Source organism: Neopelma chrysocephalum, unplaced genomic scaffold (assembly GCF_003984885.1).
Source record: "Neopelma chrysocephalum unplaced genomic scaffold, ASM398488v2 Primary Assembly neopelma1_91, whole genome shotgun sequence".
NCBI lineage: Eukaryota > Metazoa > Chordata > Aves > Passeriformes > Pipridae > Neopelma > Neopelma chrysocephalum.
This window is the reverse complement of record NW_020897753.1, coordinates 2,707,334-2,719,516: the sequence shown is the minus strand read 5'-3', so window position 1 is coordinate 2,719,516 and position 12,183 is coordinate 2,707,334. Positions and strand designations below refer to the sequence as shown.

At 52.5% G+C, this 12,183-nt stretch overlaps 2 protein-coding genes across 5 annotated transcripts in view; one reads left to right on the top strand and one right to left on the bottom strand.

The window, feature by feature from the left end:
• PAK5 (p21 (RAC1) activated kinase 5) overlaps positions 1 to 12,183 on the bottom strand; it is a 313,912-nt gene that overhangs the window by 179,661 nt on the left and 122,068 nt on the right. Inside the window, exon 1 of one of the 2 annotated variants that reach the window (XM_027693384.1) lies at positions 485 to 678. The exons of the other annotated variant lie outside the window; for it this stretch is intronic. The gene's annotated coding sequence lies outside the window, so the exon portion shown is untranslated. Of the gene's footprint in view, positions 1 to 484; positions 679 to 12,183 lie in introns of those variants that run through there. 2 annotated transcript variants of the gene reach the window in all.
• LOC113972379 (tubulin monoglycylase TTLL3-like) lies at positions 763 to 5,449 on the top strand. Of its 3 annotated transcripts, none has more exons than XM_027693378.1 (10): positions 763 to 1,269; positions 1,393 to 1,719; positions 1,866 to 1,994; positions 2,075 to 2,189; positions 2,276 to 2,383; positions 2,680 to 2,812; positions 2,890 to 3,038; positions 3,114 to 3,360; positions 3,439 to 3,874; positions 3,950 to 5,449. In XM_027693378.1, the coding sequence occupies exons 1-10, from the start codon at positions 1,057 to 1,059 to the stop codon at positions 4,964 to 4,966; spliced, it is 2,874 nt and encodes a 957-aa protein (XP_027549179.1). In that variant the 5' UTR covers positions 763 to 1,056; the 3' UTR covers positions 4,967 to 5,449. The 3 variants fall into 3 exon arrangements, with proteins under 3 accessions (XP_027549179.1, XP_027549180.1, XP_027549178.1); XM_027693379.1 differs by having other exon boundaries at positions 2,638 to 2,812; positions 4,750 to 5,449; XM_027693377.1 differs by having other exon boundaries at positions 2,638 to 2,812.

Genomic DNA, 12,183 nt, shown 5'->3' with positions numbered 1-12,183 from the left:
TTTATGACAAGCTGTTAGACAGAGAAAATATTCTGCTACGTGTAGCATTGTAACAGTTCAGTATAAGGACTTTACAGGCAACTGAGATACCATTTCAAGTTTCAGCTCTATTGGAACTCTTAATATCAGCGTATGATTTTTGTCTGTCAGCATAAAACTTCTGCTGGCTGCAGATGACTGTAAATAACAAAAATAGTAATGCTTAAGTCGTAGAAGGCAGTGTGGGCAAGGAGCCCATGAACAATTGTAAATACAACAGCATCTCTGAAAGGAGAGTAAAAGGGGCAATTTGCTAAAGAGTAGCCATCAAAATAAAATCAAGCAGCATAGTCAGAAATTATAACTCATCCTGTAGGGTAGAACTGTATTTCTGGCAGAGTTTTGTCATGGGGATTAGCCAGGAGAGTTCAAAGCCTTCACATCTCTTCCTGGTCGTTAGTATGAGGTCAAGCAGCACATCATTCCTTGTGGGATCCTCCACTACCTGTGTCAGGAAATGGTCATCAAAGCTTTCAGGGAACCTCCCGGACTGTCTGTGCTTTGCTGCATTGTTTCTCCAGCAGCTCTCGGGATAGTTAAGACCCCCCCACAAGAACCAGGTCTTTTGGCTTTGAGGCTGCTTCAAGCTGCCTGTAGAGTCACAGAATTGTTAGGGTTGGAAGGGACCTCTGGAGATCATCCACTCCAACCCCCAAGGAGAGCTCACCTACTTCCTCCTCCCGGAGGCTGGGACTGTGACATCACAGTGGTGCTGGGGTTGGGGAGGCCGTGTCCTGCGCTGGACATCAGTGGGACCAGGGAATAGAACGACCTGCTTGGCCTGGAAGACGCAAAGCCACCCACAGCTCCCCTCGCCATCAGGGTGCCATGGGACAGAGTCACAGAGAGAGCAGCACTGCAGGCCCACAGCCCCAGAGCCAGGGGCAGCACTTGAGCAAGTGACACCCCAGCCACCCCTGGGGACAGCAGGCTGGGGACAGGGGCACAGCGGGGCATCCTGGGGCTGGGCAGTGCAGCTGGATCGCGGGGGTGAAGCTTGGCAGGTAGGGGAATGCCATGTCAGGGGCCCCAAGCTCAGCGAGGGAGAGGCAGACAGATCAGGATCTTCTCCCCCTCCCTGCCTGCCCAGTGGGGCCTGTGGGCTCCAACGGTGCTCTCCTCACGGGGCAGGTGGCAGCTGCCACCACCAGCCACCACAATGGGCCCCAGCGCTCAGTTGACGCTGCGCTGCTCAGGAAAGCCAAGCGGCGTGTGGAGAAGGCCATTAAGGTGAGGGGCCTGATTTCACCCCCCTCAAAATGCCATGCACTTGCATTTGGACATTTCTGGCTCAGGAGGGCTGAGCTGGAGGGACCAGGGTGGGGCAGGCTGAGCTCTCTGGTCTCTGTGCAGGAGAAGAAGATCTTCGCGGTGCAGGGCCCCTACCCTGTCATCCGCTCCCTGCTCCGGGCTCGAGGCTGGGTGGAGAGGAAGCTCCCCCGGGAGGGCAGACGGCTGAAGCAGCAGCTTGGCGGCCAAAAGAAACAGCAGCCAGAGACAGAGCCAAGTGATGATGGTGATGAGCAGGGGGAGGCAGTGCTGAACCCACGTGGTGGAGCACAGCCTTCCCTGGGGACCACAGAGCCCCTGCACTACCCATGGCCACGCAATGAGGTGGAGGAGGAAAAGGAAGAGGAAGATGAAGATTACGAGGACTCTGATGAAATCCATGATCTCATGGTTAGCTGATAGGGCTGGGGCTGAGCTCTGCCTCAGCCCCCCACACTCTTCCCCTGGGAGCCCCAGGCACAGGGCACAGCCTGGGGCAAGGGACGAGAATGGGATGAGGGCTCTCTGTCTCACCTTGGCCCACTTCCCTCCCACAGTCCTACCTGGTGCGGGACCAGGTGCCAAACTTCCTGTGGACCCTCCGCCTTAGCTCCATTGACCAGGAGCTGCTGCAGAGGATTGAGGTGGTGAACCGCTATCACTGGGTGCAAGCCCTCAGCACCAAGGTGGGAGCATGGAAGCGTTGGAGAGGGGCAACACAAGGAACGGGGGTGTCCAGCAGGGATTGACAACCTTCTCTAAACAGGAGGGGCTGTGCCTCAGCCTGCAAAACCTGCCCTGGTTTGAGCAAGCTGACCCCAACACCTTTTTCCCCCGGTGCTACCGGCTGGGGACCACGGAGGAGCGGGAAGCTTTCATTGGTGAGTTTGAGGCTGTTGCCGTCCTGCTCCCCTCGTGCTCCCAGTGCCATGCAGGACTGGTTGGGGATGATGTCTCCCTCTTGCAGAGGATTTCCGCCTGACGGCAGCTCGCAGCCTGCTCAAACTGGCTCTGAAGAAGGCTGGGGACAGGCTGGTGGGGACGGAGCAGCCCCCAAAATCCAACAAGGGGCCAGGTGAGTGCATGGAGCTGGGTCGGGGGAAAACAAGGAGTTCTGGGCTAGGGATGTGTCTGGGGGCTGAGCTGCTCCTGGCTGTGGCTTAGGATCCCCCACACCCTCCTTATGGTTACAGCCCACCTTATAGCTCACCTTATGGGTGCTCTGCCCCATCCCCGTGTACCCAAGGCCACCCATCCCACAGGGAGGCTCTGTGCTTTGACCCCAAGGCTGGCACAGGAGCCACATCTCTCACCCCATGCCACCCACAGAAGGGCCAGGGTCCTCCCCTTCCTCTCCCTCCCGGCTGGCAGAGGAGGCCTTGGAGGTCTGCGAGCAGCACCTGGGTGTCCTGGAGCACCAGGACATCGACAGGAAGACCCCGTCGCCCTGCAGGACGTGCATCGACTGGAACTGCTTCCTGCAGGATTACTACCGCGCGGCACAGTGAGTGCTGAGCGGGATGGGGGTCGTGGAGGGCACCGTGGTGGGGCTGGTGCTGAGCCCCCCGTGTCCTCCCACAGTGAGGGGGCCGGGCTGGCGCTGAGCGGGGCGCAGCGGGAGCGGTGCCAGGACCTGCTGCGGCGCCTGGCGGAGCAGCTGCCGCAGTTCAGCATAGAGGGCGACCTCAACGTCTGGATCCTCAAGCCCAGCGCCAAATCCCGAGGCAGGGGTAAGGCTGGGGGAAGCACGGGGCACACGCAGGCTCCCCACTGAGGAGGGGGCTCACCACCGCTGTGTTCCGCAGGGATCGCCTGCGCGACGCGGCTGGAGGAGGTGCTGCAGCAGGTGCGGGGCTGCACGACCCCCTCGGCGCGGGTGTGCGAGTGGGTGGTGCAGAAGTACGTGGAGCGGCCGTTCACCATCTTCGGCACCAAATTCGACATCCGGCAGTGGTTCCTGGTGACTGATGGGAATCCCCTGACCGTCTGGTTCTACAAAGACTGCTACCTGCGCTTCTGCTCCCAGCCCTTCTCCCTGCGCCAGCTGGAGCAGTGAGTGTCCCCCACCCCGGTTCCCCACACGCCGGCACCCCGGCACCCACTGACCCAACCCCGTTCTCCCCACCCCAGTTCCAGGCACCTCTGCAACGTCTCTGTCCAGAAGCAGTACAAGACATCACCTCACCAGGACCCCCGCGTGCCCCCCAGCAGGGTCTGGTCCAGCCGGCAGTTCCAGGCATACCTGGCACGGCTGGGGCGGGGGGATGCTTGGCATCAGGTGATGGTGCCCGGCATGAAGGCAGCGATACTGAGCTCCCTGCGCTGCGCCCAGGACCACATGAGCTTTCGCAAGGGCAGCTTTGAGCTTTTTGGGGCCGACTTTCTTGTGGGGGAGGACTGCCGGCCCTGGCTGCTGGAGATCAACTCCTGCCCCACCATGAGCCCCTCCTCGGCCGTGACCCGACGGCTCTGTGCCAACGTCCAGCGGGACACGCTGCGCCTCGTGCTCGACCGCAAGGACGATCCCAGCTGTCCCACTGGCGCCTTTGAGCTCATCTACAAGGAGGTAGGCTGGGGGACTGGGGGGGCAGGCACCCCCCAGGCACCACAAGCCCCCACTCCCTGCTCTGTCTCCCTGCAGGCAGCTGCACCCCCGCGTCCGGCTGTGGGGATAAATCTGATGGTCGAAGGCTGTTCCCTGAAGAAGCCCCGGCCAGCAAAGCGTCGATTACAGGAAAAGCCCCCCACCACTACTGCCAGTGCCCCACGGCTCCCGGTGTCCTCAGAGGGCAGAGCCACACAGGCGCCCCAGCCGAGAGCGCCCCAGCGTAAGCTGCCTCCTCTGAGGCAACAGAGCAGCTGCTGCACCCCCAGCTCCGGCCCTGCAGCACCGCCACAGCCCCCGGACTGCTCTGCTGGGAGCCAGGAGCTGCCATGGCTCCTTCACCTGGTTGTGCAGCCCCAGGAAGCTGAGCCCCCAGAAGCTGCTCAGCCCCAGGCAGTTCTGCCCCCAGTCAGTTGCCATGCCCTGGATCGGGTGCCTGTGCCACCGCCCCAGGGAGCCCCCAGCAGCCCCCGGCAACCCCCGGACTGTTCTGCCGGGAGCCAGGGGCTGCCAGGGCTCAATCACCCGCTTGGGCAGCCCCAGGCAGCTCTGCCCCCAGTCAGTAGCCATCCCCTGGATGGGGTGCTTCTACCACCTCTCCGGGGAACCCCGGGCTGCTCTGCCGGGAGCCAGGAGCTGCCGTGGCTCCTTCACCTGGTCGGGCAGCCCCAGGACGTTCAGCCCCAGGAAGCTCCGCCCCAGGCTGCCTGGCCCCCGGCAGCTCTGCCGCCGATCAGGGGCTGTCCCCTGGCTAAGGTGCCTGTGCCACCGCCCCGGGGAGCACCCAGGAGCCCCTGGCGTCCCCCGGGCTCTGCTCCCTCCTTCCATCCTGCCAGACCACTGCATCCACCTCTGCTGGAACAGAGCACGTCAGCTCGCAACAGGACACAGAAGAACTGGGACACAGAGACATCCCCACGAGGGGACAGCCCCCTCCCTGCCCTTGCTGGGGAGACACGGCAGCACCCGGCTCCCTCCCACCCCAACGAGACCCCATTGCTGCGTCACGGGACCCGCCTCAAGCCGCTCACGGGCCTTAATACACTGCTGTGACAAGGAGCCTGGCGTGACCTTCTGTGTGCGGGAGGTGTGGGCACAGCTGGGACTGCCCCCGGGATGGGGCTGCGGGCAGGAACTGGGGCTGCTCCAACAGACAGGCAGGACCCTGTGGCTCCCGAGTGCCTGTGCCTGCTCCTGCTCCCTGAAGCCTCTCTGGGCTGGGCAGTCGTGATTGTGGCATGATTTGTGTGTGATGGACACATGTCAGTTGTGTGATCAGCGTGTGCCAAGTGCACGATACATCAGCGGCAGAAAAGCTCTTGTGTTTCTGGCAGAGTTCTGATGTGGGGATTAGCTGGGAGAGCTCTTTGCTCTTAGAGCCAGTTCCTCAGCTCTCCTCGCTGCAGGTACCATGGAGTTCTCTGCACTTGGGAATTCCTGCCACGTTAAGGTACAGACCATTTTCTGCTGGCTGTGTTCACCAGGGCAGCTGTGAGCAGGTGGAAGAGAACTGGAATACACAGGGAATAGGCTAATCTGGGCAGCAGCAAGGGCTGTCTCCTGCATCAGTTCAGATCATGTTGTACAAGTAGGCTTGTTGGTGATTAGCCTCTGAAAAGGTTGTTTGGAAAAGCAAGTACTGAGAGGGAGCCGTTTTCTGTTCCCATAGGAAATCCTTATGAGCATCATCCTTGTGCTTTCTCATCCCAGCCAGAATAGGCTGCAAACTCTCCCAGTCTTTACATGTTGTTCCACAAAAAGAAAGGGAGAAGAGCTGACTTTAGTGGTGTTTTGATATCTACCACTTAATCAAAAAATCCAGTGCTTGGAAAACATTTTTGCATGACTAGTCAACTCATTCAGGTGCTCATTCAGTAGCCCAGAGGCAGAATTGGAGCAAACAGAGGGGCTTGTTTGGAATCAAGAAGCATCTTTCAAGGCTGTCCTCAAGGGTGGAGTGAGGATGTGTTTAGAGACTCTCCCTTGTGCATGAGAAGTGGAGTAGGAGTCTATTGCATGAAGCAACAATAGCAGCAAAGGCAGATTTTAGGGGTGTGAAAGCAGATACCACAAGGAGAGTAGAGGGATAAAGCTGCAGAACTTAAAACAGATGCCAGCAGAAGGAAGGACGTTGAACAAAAGCTGGAAGCAAGTTGTGAGAGAAGGAAAGAGACTGTGCTAATGGACTGGTTATGGAAAAGCTGAGTGATCATGTGGTGGATGGTTTTAAAGGGTACCAAGGGATAGTCAGAGAGAGAGAGAGACCTTGGTAATAGAGAGCAAAGCTTCACTCTCCCGAGTGAGAGATCCTTCTGGGAAGCTGAATCAGTTGTGTGTCAGAAAATGTACCGAGAACAAGGAAATTTGCAGGTAGGAGTTCAAACAGATTATGACTCTGACTCAATCTCTTGAGATGGGTAGCACAAGTGAAAAATAAATCAAAGGAAGAAACCAAAGCAGAAAGGTTAAGCAGACAAACAGCAGCAACACTGAAAGGGAAAGGAAAGATGAACTCTGCACATGTACACAGCCTAAGGCCGGAGGAGTTGTACGCTAGTTTTGGTTCACCATCAGGCTGTAATCTAACCTTAGTCACCCTTTGTGATTTGCCTTTGAAGTTCAAGACATTTGTAAAGCCTTCAAGTATTGTTTCAAACTAATACAAGTACCTCAGGCCGGCTGCTCTTACCACTCTAGAGTGCTTCACGTACCTCTCCACTGCAGAACCCAGGCAATTCCAGTGCTCATCCCCCATTCCCTGCATGTGCTGTTCTAAGTTCCCTTGCAAAACACTGAATTGAAATTAGTCAGGGCTGGGAATTGCTGCTGTAGATACTATTAGCACACATTTATCAGCTCAAAACTCAGTTCTTTAGTGTGGTTCAAAGGCTCCTTGTTATGTAGGAATTCCCAGTGCTGATTAGGAGACTCTTAAAGTCATCAGATACCACAGGGCAGGGTTGTAACTGTGCACCAAGAGATATTTGATGGACAAGATGTCAATGAATGATCAGCTGCTTCAGGCCTGTCTTGTACTGGTTTTGTTTTTTTTAAAGACACCCTCACACTGTGCTCCTGTTGGAGCTCCCGCTGGATTCATACACATGTAATTCCCCACTTCATCCATGTCCCCACTCCAGCAGCCCTCACATATCTACCCAAAATGGAAACATTCCCAATGAGTCCCTTTGTGCAGTTCCCCTGTTCCCAGGAGTTCTCTAAGCCACTCTGGAGTTTCCCCAGCTTGCCTCTGCTGTCGCTGTTCAAGGAGGAAGAAGACATGATCAGAGTTATGTCGTGCTAAGTAAACAGTACATCAAATCATCACTTTGATATGACAACAGCTTAGATAAAGGGCACAAAATAACACATGACAAAAATTCCTCTCACCTCTGTACTCAGATTATCTTACAGGCTTCCTACACCCAGTGCATGTATTTTCCCCAATTTACCGTATATTTCATTAAATACATATTTATGACTGAAATGTACGAATGTGCTTTTTCTTCCCTACTTTGAACACACTTACCATTCAATTGTTTTTTTCTGGAAGGCAAATTGCAACACAAATATTGTTCTGGTGTCAGCAATCTGTGCTCATATGCTAATGCAAAACAGACAAAAATTCCACAAAGTGGAATTCTGGGGCTGCTGTAAGTGCAGTGGAGGTAATTAATACAGTTACAGCTGTATTAATGTAACCTTTGAATGGCTCCTGAATAGCCCAGTTTATCAATTGTTTGAGGCTGAACCCCAGGAAATTTAATTTAGCTTTACTACTGCCACAAATCCCCTGCCATGGCTCCAAGGAACATCTCATTTGTAATAACAAATCAGGGAAGATTTTTAGATGGAGGAATTGTATTGGCTTTAAAGGGCTGGAGGATCTCCTCATCCCCAAGGGCTTCACTTCCTACCCCCCAAATGAACTTGACTTGGGGCAAGGCGAAATCATTGGTATGTTGGTGTTATAAACCTTGGAGACCTCCTGGAAGAAACAAAACAAAACAAAACAATAACAACAAACAAAAAAAAAAGTGAAACAACAGAGTGTTTGCTGAGTGTGATCTCACAGAAGGGATAAGGTGAGTAAATCTTCTCCTACTACCAGCAGTGCCTGTACAGCCCAACAGCTCTTCTCCTGTAGCACAGGGCTCGCAATTCAGCTCCTACCTGGTGACTAAGGACAACAGAAGAAGCCTGTCACAGGGAACTGCTGTTGAGCTGTACAACCATTACAGAGGGACCAACAGGAACATTCACATGAGCCAGAAGTAGCTTCAAATTGCCTATTAATTCTGGATGCCTGTCAGCAGTTATTATCTGATGGGCCAGAGTGACCTGGCATCCACTACGGAGGGAAAGAAGAAATCAAATATAACCATTACTTAAAAGAAATAGCTCAAGAATCATTTCATCATGACTTTCATCCCCTTGTGCCTTTTAGCCCCCCTTCACAGTCCTGGTTCCTCCTGGCAGGACTCTCCTCTCACCTTGCTAGAGCTGCTTGTCCCTGTTCTTCCCACACCATTTTCTCCTGTCCCAGCTGAGGGGGCCACACTGGTGAAGGTGCAGGACCCCCCCTTTCCCAGTTGAACTGGCTGGGAACTGCCAAGAGCCAAGGGCATCCCTTCCCAGCCTGCTCATTCAATGGTTTCTTGTCATCACCATGTGACTGTTAAAGCTTTCCTGGGTGAAGAGACTTTAATTTATGAGTAAACAAGGAATATCCACCTTCTGACAGTCAAGCCTCTGTGTACTGACAGGCACCAACCCTGTTTGAAATGCTGATTTGCATCTTTTTATAAGTGAATTTGCTGAGGCCAGGCTCCTCACCTCATGCAGTGTGGGAGGGAGCTTTTCCTGAATATAAAAAATATTCAGTGAAAATGAATTTCAGAGATGCATGTTGCTTTGCTTACAGAAACCAATTCTAAAGCGAGCCTTGAGCAGTCACAGCAAGATCTGCTGGGGGAACAGTAAAAAAAATGTTGAAAGATGGTCCTTTTAAATAAAATTTTGATGGATTTTGTGATCAAAACTTTAAAGCTGGCCATTTTCCTTCAAGCTCCTGATAAGATTGTAAATAATAATATATATATAAAAAGAAAACAAGAAACTCCATCCTTAATATTTCTGTTCTAACAGACTTTTAAGAATTATCATCAATAGTTTTCACTAAAATTAAAACAGCAGATCCGTGGGCTTTGGGCAGTTCTGTTTACTTGGCTCTATTTGCATGCTTGTGCAGTCAGGGAAGACAAACAATTGCTCACAACGTGTCTGACCCATCACCATGCAGTGCCGCGGTGTCAGGGCCGAATGTTAACTACTGCCTGTTTACAGGGAGTGTTTGCAGCGGTCTCAAGGGCTTGGAAGAGGTTGGATCACTCCAAGGGATGACTGAGCCCTCAGCTGGAGGGTGGGTTTGTGTGTGATGCCACAGTGGTGAGCTCTTTTTGGTTTGGTCGTGGTGCTCACTGGGGAGCCTTGGTGTGCCATTACACATGTGCTGGAAGAGGGGCAAAGCAAGATCTCTCCTGGACTCTTAGATTTAAAAACCTGCCTGAATCTTCAAAAAGTTTTCTGAGATGTCAGTAAGCACCATTCAACCCCATGTGCCTCCCAGTCTATCAGAGCAGGTCATTTATCTCACACTCTTTACCTTGGGGCCTGGCTTGGTACCACGTACCAAATGTGCCTCAGAGACTCTCCCAGCCCTGTCTTCAGTTTATCTTCAACCACTGACATTTTCAGTCTGAAACTCAGCTGCAGCAAGAAACTGTGGTAAAGATGGTGCTGAGCTCACTTTTTGTAGGGAGGCCCAGATCTAGGGCCTGCTTGTGAATTTTGTGTTGAACAGGCACTAGAAAAAAAAAATTGGACCATTCCAACAAGCTTTAGCACCACATCTAATCACCTGCCTTTCCTTCATGCTTCCACGGGCTTCCTGGTCCCTTGCTACACATTCTTGTCTCATCAGGAGCACCACAAAGGCCTCCTAAAAGCTTGGGGAAAGGAGGAGGAAGGATGGCACCCTGGTAAACACCATCATGGCACAGAGAGGCAAAACCACCCTTCTCCTTCCTTTTGTAGTAAAAAAAGCCTTATAATTCAAAAAGGCCTTTGCTACAGCAGCTGAGACATCGGTACTATTTCACTGAGTTTTCTGCCCAGGGTCCTGACAACAGTCAGAAATTTGCCTGGAAGCAATAAACTAAGCAAAAACAAACAAACAAAAAAAATAGTACAAGTGAAAGGCACAACTGAAAGTCACATCCGAACAGGCAAGACACAGTGCCAAAGCAGTCAACAGCCTGGGGGATATTTTAGGCTGTTTAATCCTTCAAATATATGTCAAATATCTACCTGCAGGTCCTCAGCAGCCAGCTTTGTTTCACTTCAAAGAAAAGCAAATGTTGCTGCCTTCCTTCCGCTGGAGCTTCTAATAATAAAAAGTTAGAATTATTTAAGTTAATAGTAATAATCACAATACAAATAATTGGGTCCCTAATAATCCTGTTTTGGGGAACCGCGGAACAGGAAGTATCTTTCCCCACCCATAAAGCTGAATTAGTTGAGGAAAGCCCCCGTGTTTGTGGCAGCAGGCAGCCAGTGGAGTGGGACTGGAGGAATCTCTACTCAGCCCCTTCACTTTGGTGTCTGGTAAAATTGGGCTGGAACCTGGAGTGTGAGTGGGCTCACACCATCGCTTTGCTGGTTTATGACCCAGAGCATTTAATCATGGAGAGGAAGGCATGAAGAGAGCAAGGGTGGCAGAGGAAAAGCTGCCAGTGATGTCGGAGGCGGGAAGACACGTCTGCTGGCGAAGGGAAGCAAAGGTCTGCTCCTGGGGGCTGAGGGCACGGTGGTGGTTATGGTAGGAGGAGGGAAAGGGGCAGTTTGCCGACACGCCGTGAATAAAAGTCACTGTCAGGGAAAAGATCCCTCCACGAGGCTTTTGCCTCGGCTGACCAAGAGGGACCAAGCATTTTGCATGCTCTATTTTCCTCGCAGCCCAGAGCAGGACTTGGGGCACAGAAGTCAATCTCAACTGCTTTTCGCCTTCCTTGCAAATGTTTATCCGCTACATTTTCCTTCTGCCAGCCAGCTGACAGGTCCTGGTGCAAGACACGGGCCAGAAGGACAAAAATCTGTTTGCATTCCTCCCAGAGCAGCAGCGGTGCAGAGCCAAGCTCTTGGCACTTCTCAGCTGGCGAGGGACCAGGGGGACGCACACCCACCTCTGCCCCCACCTACCACCCGCAGGTCGCTCACTCCGACATAGAGGAGGAATATTTTCCTCCCCACTTCTGGCCACTGCTGCAGGATTTTCGCAGCAATGTTTTCTTCCAATCTCTGCTGCCCTCTGGTGATGCAAAAGCCTTGCAATGAGCCAAAGCCTCATTTTTTTTGCTGCACAATCTCACCCTCATCCTCATTAAAACACCAGCGTAATCACAGCCTGTGGTTTCCTCCTTTGCCCCCAACACAAACTCCGAAGCCATAAGGCCACTCTGGGAAAGATTTCTTGTCCAGCACCACAATGATTTAGGAGTTAATGCATCCTTATTACCTCACATCAGGTAAATACTTGTTTAATCAATCTACAGACTTTAATATTAATTTTAAAAAAACAAACAAAAAAACAAATAAAAACCCCCCAAATCGGTAAGGTGAGGGTTAAAGGCTCTGGCTTGAAATTGGGTTCCTGCACTTAGGATTTTCCACTTGAATTTCTCTCTGCACTAGGAGTCTTTCTGAGAAACTTAGCCCTGACCCATTCACTGATGATTACAACCCCAGATTTAGATTAGGTATCTATTTCCCATCAAATTCCCATCTATTTCCTATCTATTCCCCAGTAACCCAGGAAAGAGGCTGCCTCTTGCAGGGTCTGGGCCAGACCCTGTGTGGGGCTCTGAGGGAAGAGCAGAGGGGAGGATATTTTCTAACCCCTGCCTGATGTGCTTTCCAAATAAGTTAAGAAAAAAGCTGCCTTTTTTATTGAGATAAGTGCCGTGACAAGCAAGCAGGGATGGAGTCAGACTGCTGCATGTTATAACAAGCAGTATTTTCTCCCAAGCTCTGCTGTTCCCATCACCTGCTGCAAGCCAGATCTTTAAAACAGTCTCTGCTTCTCCTGCATGTGCAAAGACCCGTTGAGAGGAGAGGAAAAACCCATTAGGCAGGCTCCTGGCTGAAGAAGCAGACCTGCATTGAGCCTGCTCCTCTGCTGCCTCTCAGCATCCTTCTGGCCAATCTCCATG

Bases quoted from the DNA above. Each gene is read 5' to 3' on its own strand.
- LOC113972379 (XM_027693377.1), top strand. From the start codon at position 1,057: ATGTCAGGGGCCCCAAGCTCAGCGAGGGAGAGGCAGACAGATCAGGAT. The intron at 2,384-2,637 runs GTGAGTGCATGG...TGCCACCCACAG, and splicing joins AAAATCCAACAAGGGGCCAG to AAGGGCCAGGGTCCTCCCCT. The intron at 3,039-3,113 runs GTAAGGCTGGGG...TGTGTTCCGCAG, and splicing joins CGCCAAATCCCGAGGCAGGG to GGATCGCCTGCGCGACGCGG.